Here is a 15,682-nt window from a genome sequence, read left to right as displayed (position 1 = left end):
TGCAGAGGAAGTGGGCGATAAAGGCCTGTTTGGGTGTTCTTTGACTGCCTTGTGAAGCACTAAGCTGCATGTTACATTGTCGTTTTCCACCCCCCACTCCCACCATTTTCCTACCTAGATTAAAGTCAAGGTTTCTTGTGCCACAGTTTTCATTATTCATCTAGTATCAGAACACCACAATCCTATATGCTGAAGAGTATTGTGATAACACTGAATTTTACTAAGTTTTTGACTAGACCCTGTGGTCTCTTCCAACTCTGTGACAATAGCATTCTGATGTTTTTATACTGGGAGATTCCAGGTTAAAAACTGTTGTGCATCTTGCTGGATGAGGCAGTTTACATTTGATGCTCCTGAATTCTGCATCTTATTAGATGAGATCCAGCAAATGAAAGCTTATGCCATTATAAACATGTTACTCTAATGGTCTGTGTATATATTGTTGTAACAGATATGCCCCCTCCCCCCGCATACTTGCAATAAAATCTTGGCTTCTTGAGTTCCTGCATGATGGAGACCAGCCCTGTTAATAAATAATCTAAAGGGAATTAGTGGCTCATAGGCAGTTGTTCTGGTAGCTGGCTGAAATGCATTATAATTGCTTGAGCTACTTTGTTTTAACAATGCTGTTGGGATGTAGCTCTGGAATTGTAAAACAGGTAATGGATTCCATTCAGTTGTATGTCTTACTTCTTTTTGCAGAACAGTCAGTCATGTTTTTCCCACCTGAAACCCTTAATCAAACAAAGTTAAAGTACTTTCTTGGTGCTAATGCTACTCAGATATGGAACTGAGGGAAGAACCCCTTGGTCTATTTAGATACCTGAAGTGAGCACTTGGAATCTTTTCATCTGAGTAGTAATCCTAGCATCAGGGACAACACAAAGGTTAGGTTAGAAAGGAAAACATCATTCTCTGGAATACTGGTATTTCCTTCTTAGTCTTAGAGTGTGCATGTATGCCTTCAAGTTGCCTGTTGACTTATGGTGACTCCATGAATTTCATAGGGCTTTCTTAGGCGAGGAATAATCAGAGGTAATTTTGCCAGTTCCTTCCTCTGAAATATAGCCTACAGCACCTGGTATTCGCTGACAGTTTCCCATGCAAGTACTAACCAAGGTTAACGTTGCTTAGCTTCTAAGACCAGAAGGGCTGTGGTACCTTTAGGGTATTTAGGCCACTAGACTGCAGCAGCCTTTTTTGGTATATTTATTGGGTTCCGACTATGTGACTGGCGGAGGAGAGTGAAAAGGAAAGTCTAATAATGGTTGAACAACAGGAAACAGGATCCCATGCAGCACGTCTCTGTTGTCAGTAAGCAGAAGAATTCCAACTATCCCAATGATGAGTGCATTTCAGGGCTGGGAAAATTCTTTTCCCCCTGTATTCCAAAAGGGACTATTTCCTTTTATGGCAGCGTCTGCATGCTGCCTTGTGATTTGTCTATACTTGCAGGTGCATTCCTTTGAGCTTAAGGAGGAGGTGACTAAGAAACCTGCAGCAAATAGAGAGTGGGGGGTGGGAGGAGAATAAATGACTGTATTTGTCGCATTTGGGGGTTTCTCTGATTGGTTGCCAGCTAATATATGTCAACTTTAGTAGAGAATAAAGCAGCTACATCCCTCTCTCCACCTCAGGCATTTCAGGCAAATTAGTCAGATGCTGTGTCATGGTTTTCCTGCAGTCTCTTCTGCCTTTTGAGGGAGAGCTCCTCCTGTAAGCAAAGACCACATGCTTGGGCTATGGGGTCTGAGGCCATTGCAAACCTTTCTCAGTGGGACATCTACCAGACAAGTCACTATGAGAAAGCACAGTTACTTGTAATCTTTCCTAAATATGCTTTAAAAGATATAGGGGAATCTTGTACCACCTTTGAGATTGGCTAAAACAACAACAAGAAGAAAAAACACCCAATTTCTAGAATAAGCTTTTATAGGGACAAGTGGGTAAGAAATAATAGTACAGTTGGCCTTCTATATCCATGAATTTTTTATTCAGAGATTCAATAATCTATGGCTTTAAAATTATAAAAAGTACATAAATTCCAAAAGCAAACCTTGATTTTGCCATTTTATAAAAGAGGCACCATTTTACTATACCATTGTATTTAATGAGACGTCAGCATCCACAGATTTTGGTATCCATGGGAAGTCCTGGAACCAAAACCAAGTAGATACCATGGGCCCACAGTGGTGCTGGTGGTAGATGTAGTAAACGCTGTAGCATATCTGAAAGCCGAGCTAGGAAAGGGATGGCGCGCCCCATAAGGAGTAATGGCGCATGTGCCTCTGGTGCACGCACACCACTGTGCCACCACATGCATGAGCCCTATTCATTTAAATGGGACTCGAGCATACGTGGAATTCCCCTTACGTGGGGGTTGTGGTCTGGAACGGAACCCCCATATAAGGGAAGGGCGGACTGTATTGGGATGAGATTTTCATTACCACTGAAGTACATCTCAAGATGACCATTGAAATGTTAGTAAATTATAGTTCACCCTAACCAATCTAAGCAATAGTAGGGAATGCTGAGAGTTGAAGCCCAACAACATCTAGAAGACCTTGTGATTCCTGTCCATGCCTTGGAGCAAACATGGGCTGGAATTCAGTTAGGGACATAAATACTCAATATGTGTCCCCTGTGTGTGCGAATGTCCTTTTACGGGTGCTGTTGGGGTTGGTATATTACTGTATTTTTATTAATTTAATGCTGAAACAACTAACACAACTATGTCTTTGCTTGATTGCTTTAGTTTTCCTATAGTAGTGATGCATGAAAAAAAATTAGTGTAGAGCAATAGTAATTCTTAAAACACCTGTAGCTTTATAAAAATGTGTCATAATTATTCAGAGACACAGTAACCTCCCTGGAATTGCCTGCGTGATACAGAACCACCCTGTTGTCTGTGCTGCTGAATACATCTCCTGGGGCAATGTGCAAATGACTCATTAGTTAGTCCCCTGATCCTCCTCCTAAACGCCCAGTCATGCAGAAGCCTTCCGGCGTGTGTCTGTGTGAACCACTGACCATGTAAAAAACGTTAATTTGTGGTCTCCTGAATGGGTCAGGGGTCCGAAGATTTATCCCTGTCACTCATCTGCCAAATTAATAACAATTCTACACTTATATAGCATACATAACTGCACTGTGTGAATGAAAGGGTGAATTAGAAACCGTGACTATCAGCCATGCAGCTGCTTTTATCCCTTTAGCAGTGACAAAAATCCAAATAGAATCTTTGTATATGAAAACATTTGTAGATTACCTGAGACGTTAGGTTTGGAAGTGTAGTTAAAGTTGTGTTGCTTAATTTTATTTGGCTGCAGAGGGCATCTTAGGCTGCATCCACATTGCACAATTAATTCAGTTAGACACTGCTTTAATGGCCCTGGCTCAATGTTGTGGAATTCTGGGATTGGTAGTTTTATGAGATAATTTAGCCTTCTCTGTCAGAGCTCTGGTGCTAAACAAAGTACAAATTCCAGAACTCCATAGGATTGAGCTATGATAGTTAAAATAGTATCATACTGCATTAATTCAGCAGTGTGGCAGCAGCCTTAGTTATAAATACATTTTGCTACACAAAATAATCTGGGGAGAACTTTTCTACATGCTCAAAACTTTTCTGCACCATTTAAGAATTATACAGAATGTATGGTGATATTAAACATTGGCAGGTGTTGAGCTTTGCTTTTGCATGGCTGCTGTGTACTGTAGTTTGAAAACTATTTAAGCAACATGGGCTGTTCAAGTTTTCTTTTAACAAAAGTCTGCACCAGAGGGAGAACATGCTAGCTAAGGTTAAAACTGTGTAGTGACATATGGGGACTTTCTCAAGGGAGTGAGACTAGGCCTGCACTAAAAATATAATAGGAAGGAAGAAAACTTGATTTCAACCTGAATCTGATCCTCTTTTGTTTGCTTCTTCTTTTTTTCAGATCGAGAAGACCAGTCTATTCTCTGCACGTAAGTATTTGCATAGCTTGCCCATTGCTTATATAGCTGTTGGCAGTTTAAAAAAGAATTACTAAAATGTAGCTGAACAACAGAAGTGCTTTTATTGTGAAACCTAACCTTTTAGGGATTAGCTAATAGTTCTAGAAAGATGTATGTACAGAGTTTTTGATGTGTTTGCCTAATCTCACTAAAAAAAAGATTGAGGCCAGGTAAAAATTAGGCCCCCTACTGAAATATCTCATTTGGGTAAAAATGTTGGAGAACTTGCTAATTTTTTTTTTTAAAAAAACTTACAAATAATAGATGGGATGAGCAGACACCCTCCTTTCCCAAGACATGTCCTTCATTTCAACCTGCTGTCTAGGAGGAACTTCAAAATGTCCTGCATTTTGAGGTTGACTGAGAAGCATGAGTTTATGTTTATATTAGTGTTCCAGCCTTTATTTGGTAATGTCCTATATTTTTCTTGAATAACCTGCATTTTGTGGTGCCTTGTTCTCTGCGGTTATGGCATCTGGTCACTCTGCTTATTCAGCATACTCAAGCTAGCAAGATACTTTGGAGTAATATGTTACAAAGCTTTCGGAAGTCTTTTATAGAAGGATTTGTGTGTTCAGATATATTCTGAATAGGTTTTGTTTTTTGCAGTGGTGAATCAGGTGCTGGAAAGACAGAAAACACCAAGAAGGTCATTCAGTATCTGGCTCATGTTGCTTCATCACACAAGAGCAAAAAAGATCAGGTAAGTTTCTGTGCTTGAACTGGGACTTTATTCTGGTATTCCAGCTGAAAAACGCACATTGACTCCTTGTGTGTGTACTCTAGGTCAGGCTGATCTTTAGTTGCCAGTTTGACTGGTATCTAAATCCATTTGTGTGCCCACATGATATTGATGTTCCTGACTTTGCTAACTTTTTGCCACTGACTTTGGAGAGATTGTGATAAGCAGAAATCTATCAAAATGGCAGTTTTGTCAAGATTGGGAGGTACCACCTTCTTTTACACTAACTCTCCTCCTGTAGTTATGGCTTTTATTTTTATTTTGCCATGAAGACACTGCATCACTAAAGTCTTCAGCTTTAGTGATAACAATAGTAACCATAAGAACTCTCTAATGATCTATGTTATTGTGTTGAGAAGGTTTCCATGAAATATTGTCTCATGTATTTTTCCCCCCTTCTACCTTTGATGGATTATGTCCGAACTCATCAGTTGGGACTTCATAGGTGAGCTGCACGTTTACTGCACGATCTGCACCAGGAATGCGTGTGTTGCCCTATTGCGTGATTTGTAGAAGCTTTTCACTCCCACCAATGTCACTTTTTGCCACTAGAACTATTGTGTAAGACAGTTCACAGTTTGATTTCACATAGCCTTCTTTTCAGATCCCAGGATGGGAGACTCTAGTTTATCCTATAGCACATTTGTTTATAAACTAAGCCTATTAGCCGTTTTCACTTTAGGTCTGTCTTTTTTTATCACGTTCAGTGAGTGAGGCATTTTGCACAGTGGCACAGGACACAGATGTCCTCTTTGGAATAGTACAGACTATCTGGTATCCATGGTTACTGGCTGACTTTTTCCAGGCCTCCCAATCCATCTAGCCTACTAGCTGTGGGTACAGGACGCTGGGAAAGGTCATGAAGAAATGGCCCTTGCACAGATTGGATGTTCCAGCCTGTAACATGGTTGCCAGAATTAAACACAAGGGGAAATGCTAGTTATCTTGTAAACATTATAATGAAACCCAGATGCCAAGTATAATCCCTATTGCTACATAAAACCTTCATTTTGATTTTTAAGTATACTGGCATGCTGTGTGTCCGTAGGTTAGTTCTTAAAATATCTCTGCATGGTGTGTGTGCGTGTGCGCACATTCTAATGAGTGGCTTTTGGAAGCAAACCAAGATTTAGTTTTCTGTATGCCAAACCTTGGGAGACAACAGCTTTTTCCATGGCTTATACACCAATATACTTAGAAATACTTACTTTCAGATTTAGGAGTCTGAATGAATTTATATTCTTTTCTAATGCTGTCACCCTAGATGATAAGTCTGCAAGTCAATATATTTGGGGTGGGGGTTGATTGGTACCCAGGTTCTGAGCTGTGCTTCTTACTCCTAACTAGAATTGTTTATCTTGTTGGCATATTTAAGAGACTGGGGTCAGCAAAGAGGTGTCCCTCCTCAGAACCTACAGCTGACACAGAATGTTTCCTGAGCTTTTATGAGGGTAGTTGTTACATGTAAGTTCCCATGAACCTTTCCTCTGGCCAGATGTTTAGAATATCTGATTTTGGTTTTCACAGAATACATGCCTAGAATCTATATTTGTGTTAAATCCTCGAGGGCTTCAGAGGCCTTGTACTACAGGTTCCGTACTACAAGATAACTGGATGAAACCTGCATCAAGGCTTTATGTGTTCTCTAACTATTTCATGTAACTGTTAGTGCTACAGTTGATAGTATTTTCATGTAGCATTATTCCCAGCATTTGGCATGTCTAAAATCTGTGTGGTGGTTACCTTGTTGGCATTTATCTGCCTGTTTGCAGGTAATATATTTGGTTTAGTGCTGTGACAGCTTGAAAATTGTCTCAAGGCATCCTGTATCCCTTTTGAACTTCCCTTCAGCTGGCTTCAGTCATAAATAGCTAGTGAAACCTCTCAAATACGTTTTGGAGCAGATGTCAAGTATATGAAGACACCCAAGAGTGATACTGTTCCTGGATGCTTTCCCGAAGGAGGTCTTTGGAGTTGATGTGTGGGAAAATTGTTCTTCTGAAACCCTAACAGGTCAAGAAATTTGCACACCCCAACATTGTAGCCTAATGAATAGAGTTGTATTTCTAGTATCATATGTGAGGTTAGATTGATTAATTAAGTATGGACATTAAACCAATATATTGTTCCAATGTAATATTGTAAGCCCAAGGGCAGGGAACCGTCTAATTAAAAAGATTTTATGTACAGCGCTGTGTAAATTTACAGCGCTTCATAAATAAAAGGTAATAATAATGTGAAGTCGAAGGCTTTCATGGTTGGCATCCATAGTTTTCTGTGGGTTTTTCGGGCCATGTGGCCATGTTCTAGAAGAGTGTGTTCCTGATGTTTCACCAGCATCTGTGACTGGCATTTTCAGAGCATTCTCTGAAGATGCCAGCCACAGATGCTGGCAAAATGTCAGTAACAAACTCTTCTAGAGTATGGCCACATAGCCTGAAAAACCCACAAAAAATATATTATTCCATTGAGGGGGGAAAGGATCCTGTGTAAAGCGCAAGCTACAACTAGAGAAAAAGGAAGAGCACATTTTCTTGAAATAAAGCCTTGGGTCCGTTTCCTCTCAAAACAGGGAGAAACAAACAAACATTAAGGAGATCTCATGGCTTGAACATGGACTATCCTTGATTGTATGATATAAAACTGTTTTTAAAGAAATCTAATGCCTGCTTTTAATAGTTTAATTGATGAGGCAAGAAGTAACATTTCACACATATCAATCTGATAAATAGTACAGGATAAGGTATTATAGTATTCAGTCATATGTTACTGTAGTACCATATTATAAATGGGAGTTACTATATCCCATTTAATGTCAGATTTGGCTGAGGAATACTGACAGCAGGGGAAAACCTTGCTTATCTTTAAAATGAGGCATGTATGGACAGTAAACAGTATCACAGGAGAACAGTGGGTCCAGAAGCCTCCAGAAAGCATTATTCTCCTTTTAAATAAGGTATATGCTTCCTGTACAACTTGTTCTCTTTTTTTCCTGACTAGAAACAGGATTTTTAAAAACTTCTACCACTGAATATTGGTATCACAAGGCATCGGGTGGTGGAGGATGCAGCCTCTGCCAGTTTCTAGATGGGGAATCTTGCATCTGGTATCATTTAAATTGGCTATGATTGTCTTAGTGATAGAACTGGCACTTAAAACTGCAGATGTTTCACCAGATCCTAAAAAGAAATATATTTATGGAGATAACACCCAGACACCAACCCTCAGGATCAGTTTAACTGAACTAGGGATTTCTTGTTATATGTTCTGTTGCTGGTACTCAGTTTATCTCGTAAATCACTTGGTTATCTTTCGTGATAGAAGGTAGTCTGTACATAATTTTAATAAATAACTGGTAATCCCTGTAGTTTGCAGAAATCCTGAAGGAATATCACCACCACCACCTGTAAAAACAAAAAAACCGGAAAAAGGACTGAGCATATTTATTATCCACAAAAGTTGAATGTTATTTGTAAAAGAGAAGCAGAAAAATAAGGGGGGGAGGCTGGGTTGTTGGAGGGGGAGTCTGTGTCTGTCTGGAATATCGAACATAAACACTTCTAATAGGAAACAAGAATATGCTGCAACTTCGTGTTGTAGATTCTACTTTGTGTTCAGAAGCTCTGAACTCTCATAATGTGGATGTCAACTAGGAAGCAGCCACTTCCTTCTTTAGATTCCTAACACACTGCCTGGCTTCCTCAAGGAAGCTGTAACAGCTTTGTGCTACTTTGGGTCTTAAAAAAGCAGCCCCCTCCCTCTTGTTTTCCTCCATACTCTGCTGCTTGGTCCCATCCAGTTCATCTCTTTTGCCAATTCTCTTGTCCTTAAAGTGGAAAAGGTACAAAGCATTAACACTGACTACACAGGATACTCAAGGCAACCAGTGTTCCTCATAGCCAAACAGAGGACTCTGGCATCAAAATAGTTTGGTGGCTGCTCTCTCCCAACCTAGCTTTTCTTCTGATCTTGACCCTGCCTTGAAGTTGTAATGTTTCAGTTTGTGACATCACCCATTCCCATAGCAACAGATTGCAGTCGCCAACAAAGGATTAGGACTCCACTGCAGGATCAAAAAGGAGAATTGGGAGGAAGGGACAGAGGCCTTTCTCACACACCCATGCATGTCAGACACCAGAGGGAGTTCAGCATTGCTGGCAAAATAAACTTTGCAGAGCACAACTGAGACTTTGCTTTCTTCAGCCCAACTGATGGGGTGGTCCTTGATGGAGAGCAGCTGTCCTTGCCTGTATCTGTTCCCATGGCTTAACTGTCCTCTGTGATACTATGAATAAATATGACTGTGGCTGTCTGCTTTGGGCAACTTAGTTCCATCAGATTGCAAATTCCAAAAAAAAAAAGTACTCTTTTGTACTCTGTTTCAAACGGAAAAGTCTAATCTGATCTGTCAAGGAGGAGTACTTATATCAGTCTCACACCCAACTAAAGGTGGTGGCAAGTATGGGTGTGCAACACCGGTACCCTGGTGAAATCAAACTCTTCTACCCAAAAAAGCTCTGATGCTGAATGTAAAGTTCAAAAAAGGAGGAAGTTTAATTTAAAGAACAAAAATAAAGAGTTTTCTCCTCCCCAGCTCTAGATAACTTGAAATAAAAGATACTTTACAGACTTTCAGCAGTCTTCAGGGTGTCATCTCTCTGGGTCTGATCTTGGTTTGATCTCCTCTCTCAATGGGGCTGGTGCAAGATCTTTCAGCTCCTGAATTCTTTGACTTCATGTAGGTAACTAATTTTGCTGACTTGTTTCTGGTAACTAAATCGGCTAACTAAATACTGGTAACTAATTTGGCTAACGTGTAAGAAATGCCCTTTCCGGCTGTCTGGGCCTGTTTGCCACCAAAAGACAGCTCTCTGCCTGCTCACAGCAAAGACTACCTCCTACTAAAACCATCTAGCTAAAGCAGAGCATGCTGGGAAAGGGCAAACCAAACCTGGAAAAATGCAGGGGATCCTACAGCTCCTCCCACAACTAATACAATGAATTTTCCTACACTAAAATATTCTATGGCCTGAACCAACATGAAAGAAAATGCAGGGGGAGATTCAAATAGTCCTGGCAGGACATCACAGTCTCTGTGTTGCACATGGAACACAGTAGGAGTATTATCCCACTGATAGCATTTCTCGCCACTCACAGTTAAAGAACTAAGAAGTGGGTGATGCAATATTTAATCCAAAGTATTGATCTAAAGAAAACTATTACAGGGCCATGGCAGAGGGGTTTACCTGGAGGTGGATGGGATAAGTGAGAACATTAGATGCTGACCCCTGACAAAGTGATCTTCTCAAAACAGTGAAAGCATTCCTTGAATGAACTGAAAGTTAGGGTTGAGTAAAAAGAAAAAGAAAAAGAATTCCTGTAAAACTTTTCAGATTTTCTGGTAGATGTAGAGGAGGTGCAGATGATAATGTGGATTATTCTCTAAAGCACTGAGAACAAAGCAGGAATCTTATGATCTTCAGGATCTTTAGATGACCCTTCATGTCTTGGCTGGGAGTGGGCATACCAAGGTCAAAACATCTGTTTCCTTTAAATGGTAGTTGCCAGCTATCCCTTGCCCAGAAGTATCTTGCTATAAAAACTACTACTTAATAAGTGTTACTCTGTGTCCCTTAATGTCATCTGATAGTATGACCATGCAAACTCAGCACAACTCTGTTGAGTACTTGGGCCCTTCATTCTTTTGATGGCATATTTCTTTTCTTTTTTTAAAAATATAGTGCTGAAAGCCGCATGGGGAGGAAGGGCCGGCAGGCCCCATAGGGAGTAATGGGATGCCGCCGTGTGCACAAACCCCGTTCATTTAAATGGGGCTCAAGCATGCGCAGAATTTGCTTTATGTGGGGGAGTCCGGAACTGATCTCCCGCATAAAGCAAGGGCGCACTGTAATCTTTATTAATTTCAAAACGACAATTCAAAACTTTAAAAAGGATACAAATGCAGACACACATACTAAACACACTAGTAGACACATATTAAACACAATAGAAATTATTCAATACATATACATACACATACAAAAAATCTCACATAAAAACATTACCTCACATCTTCCTCATTCAAACCGTTCACATCCTTACATCTTCTTTCTTCCCCATCTCTCCTTCCTTATCCTACCTCCTTATACCTTCTTCCCCATCCCATCTAAAAACCTTCTATCCTTTTTCTCATTCTGTATCTATCATCTTCCAGTTCCTTCCAGCATCATCCTCATCCTCACAACATACTACATCCTTCCTACTCTTCCAACATACTACAACCTTCACTAATAGCTGTTCTTCCTTCATTTTGATGGCATATTTCAATGGAGTGTGCATTTCCATTCAGAGCTTGTGACTGGAGATGTTGGGGGGGCCTTGGGAACTGGTGTAATATAGTGAGTAGAAAAAGAAATACTGTTTCAGATCTCATGGAGTGCTTATCTCAGTGAGCTGAAGTTTGGCAAGCCACTGGTAACCTAGATCACTAGCTGTTGTTTGGGGCCAGTAGAGGCTTACCTTACAAGGCTGTTTTAAAACAGAGGTCTCCAATCTTTTTGAATTTTGAGGGTGTTAATGAGTACTGTCACAAAATGGCTTCTACAGGGGAAACTACCGTTTAAAGAATGTCTTCCATTCTCTCAAAATAGTTTGAGTGGTAACTAGAAAGCAACAGAATTTAGTTTCTGTATGTCTCACTCATCCTTTTCTTTCTGATGAGTGCTTTAGGCCATTGTGAGACAAAGAGGCATACTAGGGAGAAGTAAGAAGAAGCATGCTAAGGAGAGGGGAAGGTGGGTGATTTATGCCCATGGGTTCTGAGTTTCTAAACCCCATTCTAAATATTAGGACTAATGTATGTGAAGCCATTGGATTGAATAAAGACTGTATTAAATCATACATTCAGTACTTGAATAAAGTCCTTTTCTGAACACTCAGTTTGGTAAGTGCATCTATGAAGCTTACTCTGCATCTGTTTTAATGCCAGTGGCAGAACTCAGGTGAGTTCATCTCTGTCTCTGCAGAGCTCAGATCTAAAGAAGTAGGCATTTTCAAGATACTGGAATAGGTTCATAAGCTGCCAACTTAGCAAAAAAGTGGAATCTAACCAAAAATCCATCCATATATTCATTGAAAGTGGCAAATACCTGTTTGCTGTTCTGAGCTGAATGAGGAAATGTTTCATAGAGTTGGAAGAGATCACAAGGGCCATTTTATCTGTTGTTCATATTTTTAATTCTAGGGAGAACTTGAGAGGCAGCTGCTTCAGGCCAACCCTATATTGGAGGCCTTTGGGAATGCCAAAACGGTTAAGAATGACAATTCTTCAAGATTTGTGAGTATCTCCTACCTCATAATTGAAAGATGCCTTCTCTTTTTCAGGGGGAAAAACTGAGAGGGTTGAAGGCCACCTTAGTTGTTTGGTTTTATAAGTTAATCTCCTTGCACCTCAATTCACCTTGTTTGCATTTGTAATATGTTATTGCTTCTGGTACAGTTAGAACTTAGCTATTGACTGTGAGAGCTGTACCTTTAGAATGATTTAAAAACTAAACCATTTAACACAGTATTGTTCTGCCTCTGTCTGCTGGTTTCAGATAGCTAACAAGAGCCAATCAAAATGTTTTACATGATGTAATTTATTGTTCTCTATTACTATGACATCAGTTTATTGTAAGAGAAAGTAAAAGGCAATTTGATATCCACTTTCTTCATTCTGCACAAACTGGCAGTGAGCATGGATTTTGCAGGAACCTAGGAGAACAGATCTGTTTGAAGATATGCATATTGTATTGTTCATGTGTGCAGTTGGCTAATACTTCTGAGTTCTTGCAGGGAAAATTCATCAGAATCAATTTTGACGTAAATGGTTACATTGTTGGAGCCAATATTGAGACGTGTATCCTTTTCTGCGACTATGGTAATCCAGTCACTTTCAACAGGAAGAAGGGAAGGCACATACATAATAATCTTGTTTTAGAAAAGTTGTGGGTGGCTGCACTTTAAAGTCTGAAGAAGTAACTTGCTTTTGTAAAGTGACAATCATTTTAGCATAATAGTTCGGCAACCTCAGGGTGAAATGTGTTAATAGTTCTGTGGGTGGAATTCCTGAGAACCATGTTATAGGAGAATGCCAAAATATGGCAGAGTAATATCTGATCTTCTTCTTAAGCTTGCTGCCTTTAGTCTAAAATAACAAGGTGTTTTTTTTGCAAAGCAAACAAATAGTATTGTATACCTCCCAAATTATGCATATTTAAATTAGGTTACTTTACTTAGGCTGAAATCCTGTACCTAGAATTCATAGGATTGCATTTTTAGTTACAAAAATAATTGATCTTTTTTTCTCTTGTTAATAGTAGCTTGGTTACAGAGAGTGAGATTGTATGAACTGGCAGTCAAGCATGCAAGGTAGATGTACTGGGGCTTCTTGGGAAAAATGACCCACTAGTAGTTTATGTTTGAAAAGGGACCAAGCTTCTTGAGATCCTTTATGTGTAGAATTTTAGAGATGGGCAGTCTTGCTTTCTTCCCTTAACCTATGTAAAGATCTGTTGGAGAAATCACGAGCAATACGTCAGGCCAAAGAAGAACGGACATTCCACATCTTCTATTACTTGTTGACTGGTGCAGGGGAGCACTTAAAGAGTGAGTACTTCGGGTTAAACATATAGATGCTCTCTCACTTTAGGTTTGTCACCAGCCTTTTACAAATGCTTGGGATAAACATTCTCTGGTTGATCACCCTTTTTAAAATTCAACCATTCTTTTCACTGAGTAAATGTGTCCTGTCTAAAATTAGGGTATGTAGAGCATTAGATCAGGAATGTTACAAAACCCTTGGAATCCCAGACATGAATTAATTGCTAGGGCAACACTCAAAATACAAACTAGCAACGTTCTAATAACTGCCCTCCGGTTATGATTTAGAAATGAGATTGTAGCCAAGAAAGGGTAATAGTTTTGTTTCCTGAGAGCCAGTTTAGTATCATATAGCTCCTTTTCTGTTTTTTGTTAATTTTGGATCAAATAGGATATTGAAGCAAGACACCACTGAACTGAGTTAACACAGCCATCTGCTTACGTGGAGGAGGCATTATTCTTTGATATCCATCCACCACTGTGGCGTAACTTCTGTCACATCCGTGTTCAGATCTTAAGATAAGGAATGAAGACAAAACTCATTCAGTCCTAGTTCATGTAGAATCTAGTTTCCTATAGACAATTTAGCTTTATAAATCTACCTTTTGCAAGATGTAGGAATAGTTAGCCTAGTGTGTGCTAAAAGAATGTAGCTTAGGGTTTCCTGTGTGCATATTTTTGTCCCTTCAAGTCACCTGTCAGCTTACAGTGAGCTGTGAATTTCATTCATTTACAGTGACAGGTGAATTAGGCAAGGAATAATCAGAGGTACAGTTTTACCAGTTGCTCTTCTGAAATGTTGCTACAGCACCTCGTATTTATTGGTGGTCTCCCATCCAAGTACTAATCAGGGTTGATCCTGCTTAGCTTCCAAAATAAAATAAGATCTGGTGCCTTTAGAATAGTTCCTGTAGGCAGTCTTAATTATGAATAGTAGAATCTGACCTGTCAAACTTGATATGAAGCCTGTACATTTTAGTCCTGTGACTTACTTTTAATATTCCAATCAAGATGTACTAAAATGGTGTGTCTAATCTTTCTCATCTTTTAGATGACTTGCTGTTGGAGCCCTATAACAAATATCGTTTCCTTTCCAATGGACATGTTACAATCCCTGGTCAGCAAGATAAGGACATGTTTCAGGAGACTATGGAGGCAATGCGGATCATGAGCATTCCAGATGATGAACAGATGGGTATGTAACTAATAAAACGGGCTTAAAGCTTGCAAAAGGGTTGTTGCAAAGACTGTCAAGAAACACCATAATGGGCTTATTTATTTGCATACCAATTTTCCACAAAATTGTGCTTGTCTCCCAGTGTACCAAATGAACACCAGTCCATATAACAATTCAGAAAGCTTAATGGAAAAGAAATAATAATTAGTTTTATTTATATACCGCTATTCCAAAGATCATAGCGGTGAACAGCAAGTAAGCTAATTAGCAAGTAAGCTAATTTGCCCCCAACAGTCTGGGTACTCATTTTAGCGACCTCGGAAGGATGCAAGCCTGAGTCGAGCTTGGGCCCTTTTGCTGGTCTTGAACTTGCAACCTTGTGGTTTTGAGTGAATGGCTGCAGTACAGGCATTTAACCACTGTGCCACCAGGGCTGCAGTATGTACAGTATGTTTAAAAAATCTCTCTTTTCAGCTATGTTAAAAACAGTGCAAGTAAACTGATTTTAGAGAGGAAATAGTGTAAGATAGAAATAAAAAATACACTGTACTTAAGACATAACAAATTTCCATTCTAGGAAGGCAGCTTGGGACTCATCACAATTAACCTACAATTGCTAGTTGGCATCCCAACACTCTAAAGGTAGCCCTTCTGTGAGCTTCCATGTGAAGGCAAGGTTTGCAGTCCTCCCTCAGACCCTACAGATTTTCATCCTTTCTTCATCAAGCACTGTCTTTGAGGTGCAGGAGGCTTTGTCATATTTGAATGAAATCCTGAAGCACCTGGATGCTAAATTAGTGATCAGAAGCCTGTCAGGGAAAGTCAAGCCTAACTGCATGCTAGTTAAGTACCATTCTGGAAGGCAATTCTGAATAACTGGCCCAAAAGTCACAGTCATGTAAGAACTATTGGTGAAATCATCCACTGAAATGTTACAGAGCAATTTCTTAGTAGAGATGTGATATAATCTGTATCTAGTCATCTTGTCATTATTTGCCCAACAGTATTCCAAACTGCCCTGTGGCATGTAGCAAATTGTATATGGCTGTGCTGGTACAAATTATTAGCAACAGGGCTTTTTTGTCTCTGCATTTGACCTTGACAGTATATGTGCTGTGAGT

At 39.7% G+C, this 15,682-nt stretch overlaps 1 protein-coding gene across 1 annotated transcript in view; it reads left to right on the top strand.

Annotated features, from left to right (window-relative positions):
* Positions 1-15,682, top strand: part of MYH9 (myosin heavy chain 9) — a 90,131-nt gene that overhangs the window by 35,000 nt on the left and 39,449 nt on the right. The window contains exons 4-9 of the mRNA XM_042467241.1: positions 3,942-3,969; positions 4,609-4,702; positions 11,985-12,077; positions 12,578-12,641; positions 13,292-13,390; positions 14,436-14,579. Coding sequence (XP_042323175.1) covers positions 3,942-3,969; positions 4,609-4,702; positions 11,985-12,077; positions 12,578-12,641; positions 13,292-13,390; positions 14,436-14,579 — 522 coding nt within the window. The remainder of the gene's footprint in view (positions 1-3,941; positions 3,970-4,608; positions 4,703-11,984; positions 12,078-12,577; positions 12,642-13,291; positions 13,391-14,435; positions 14,580-15,682) is intronic.

The sequence above is a fragment of the Sceloporus undulatus genome, chromosome 5 (assembly GCF_019175285.1).
Source record: "Sceloporus undulatus isolate JIND9_A2432 ecotype Alabama chromosome 5, SceUnd_v1.1, whole genome shotgun sequence".
In the NCBI taxonomy this organism is placed as follows: Eukaryota; Metazoa; Chordata; class Lepidosauria; order Squamata; family Phrynosomatidae; genus Sceloporus; species Sceloporus undulatus.
This window is presented reverse-complemented; position numbering and strand designations above follow the sequence as displayed.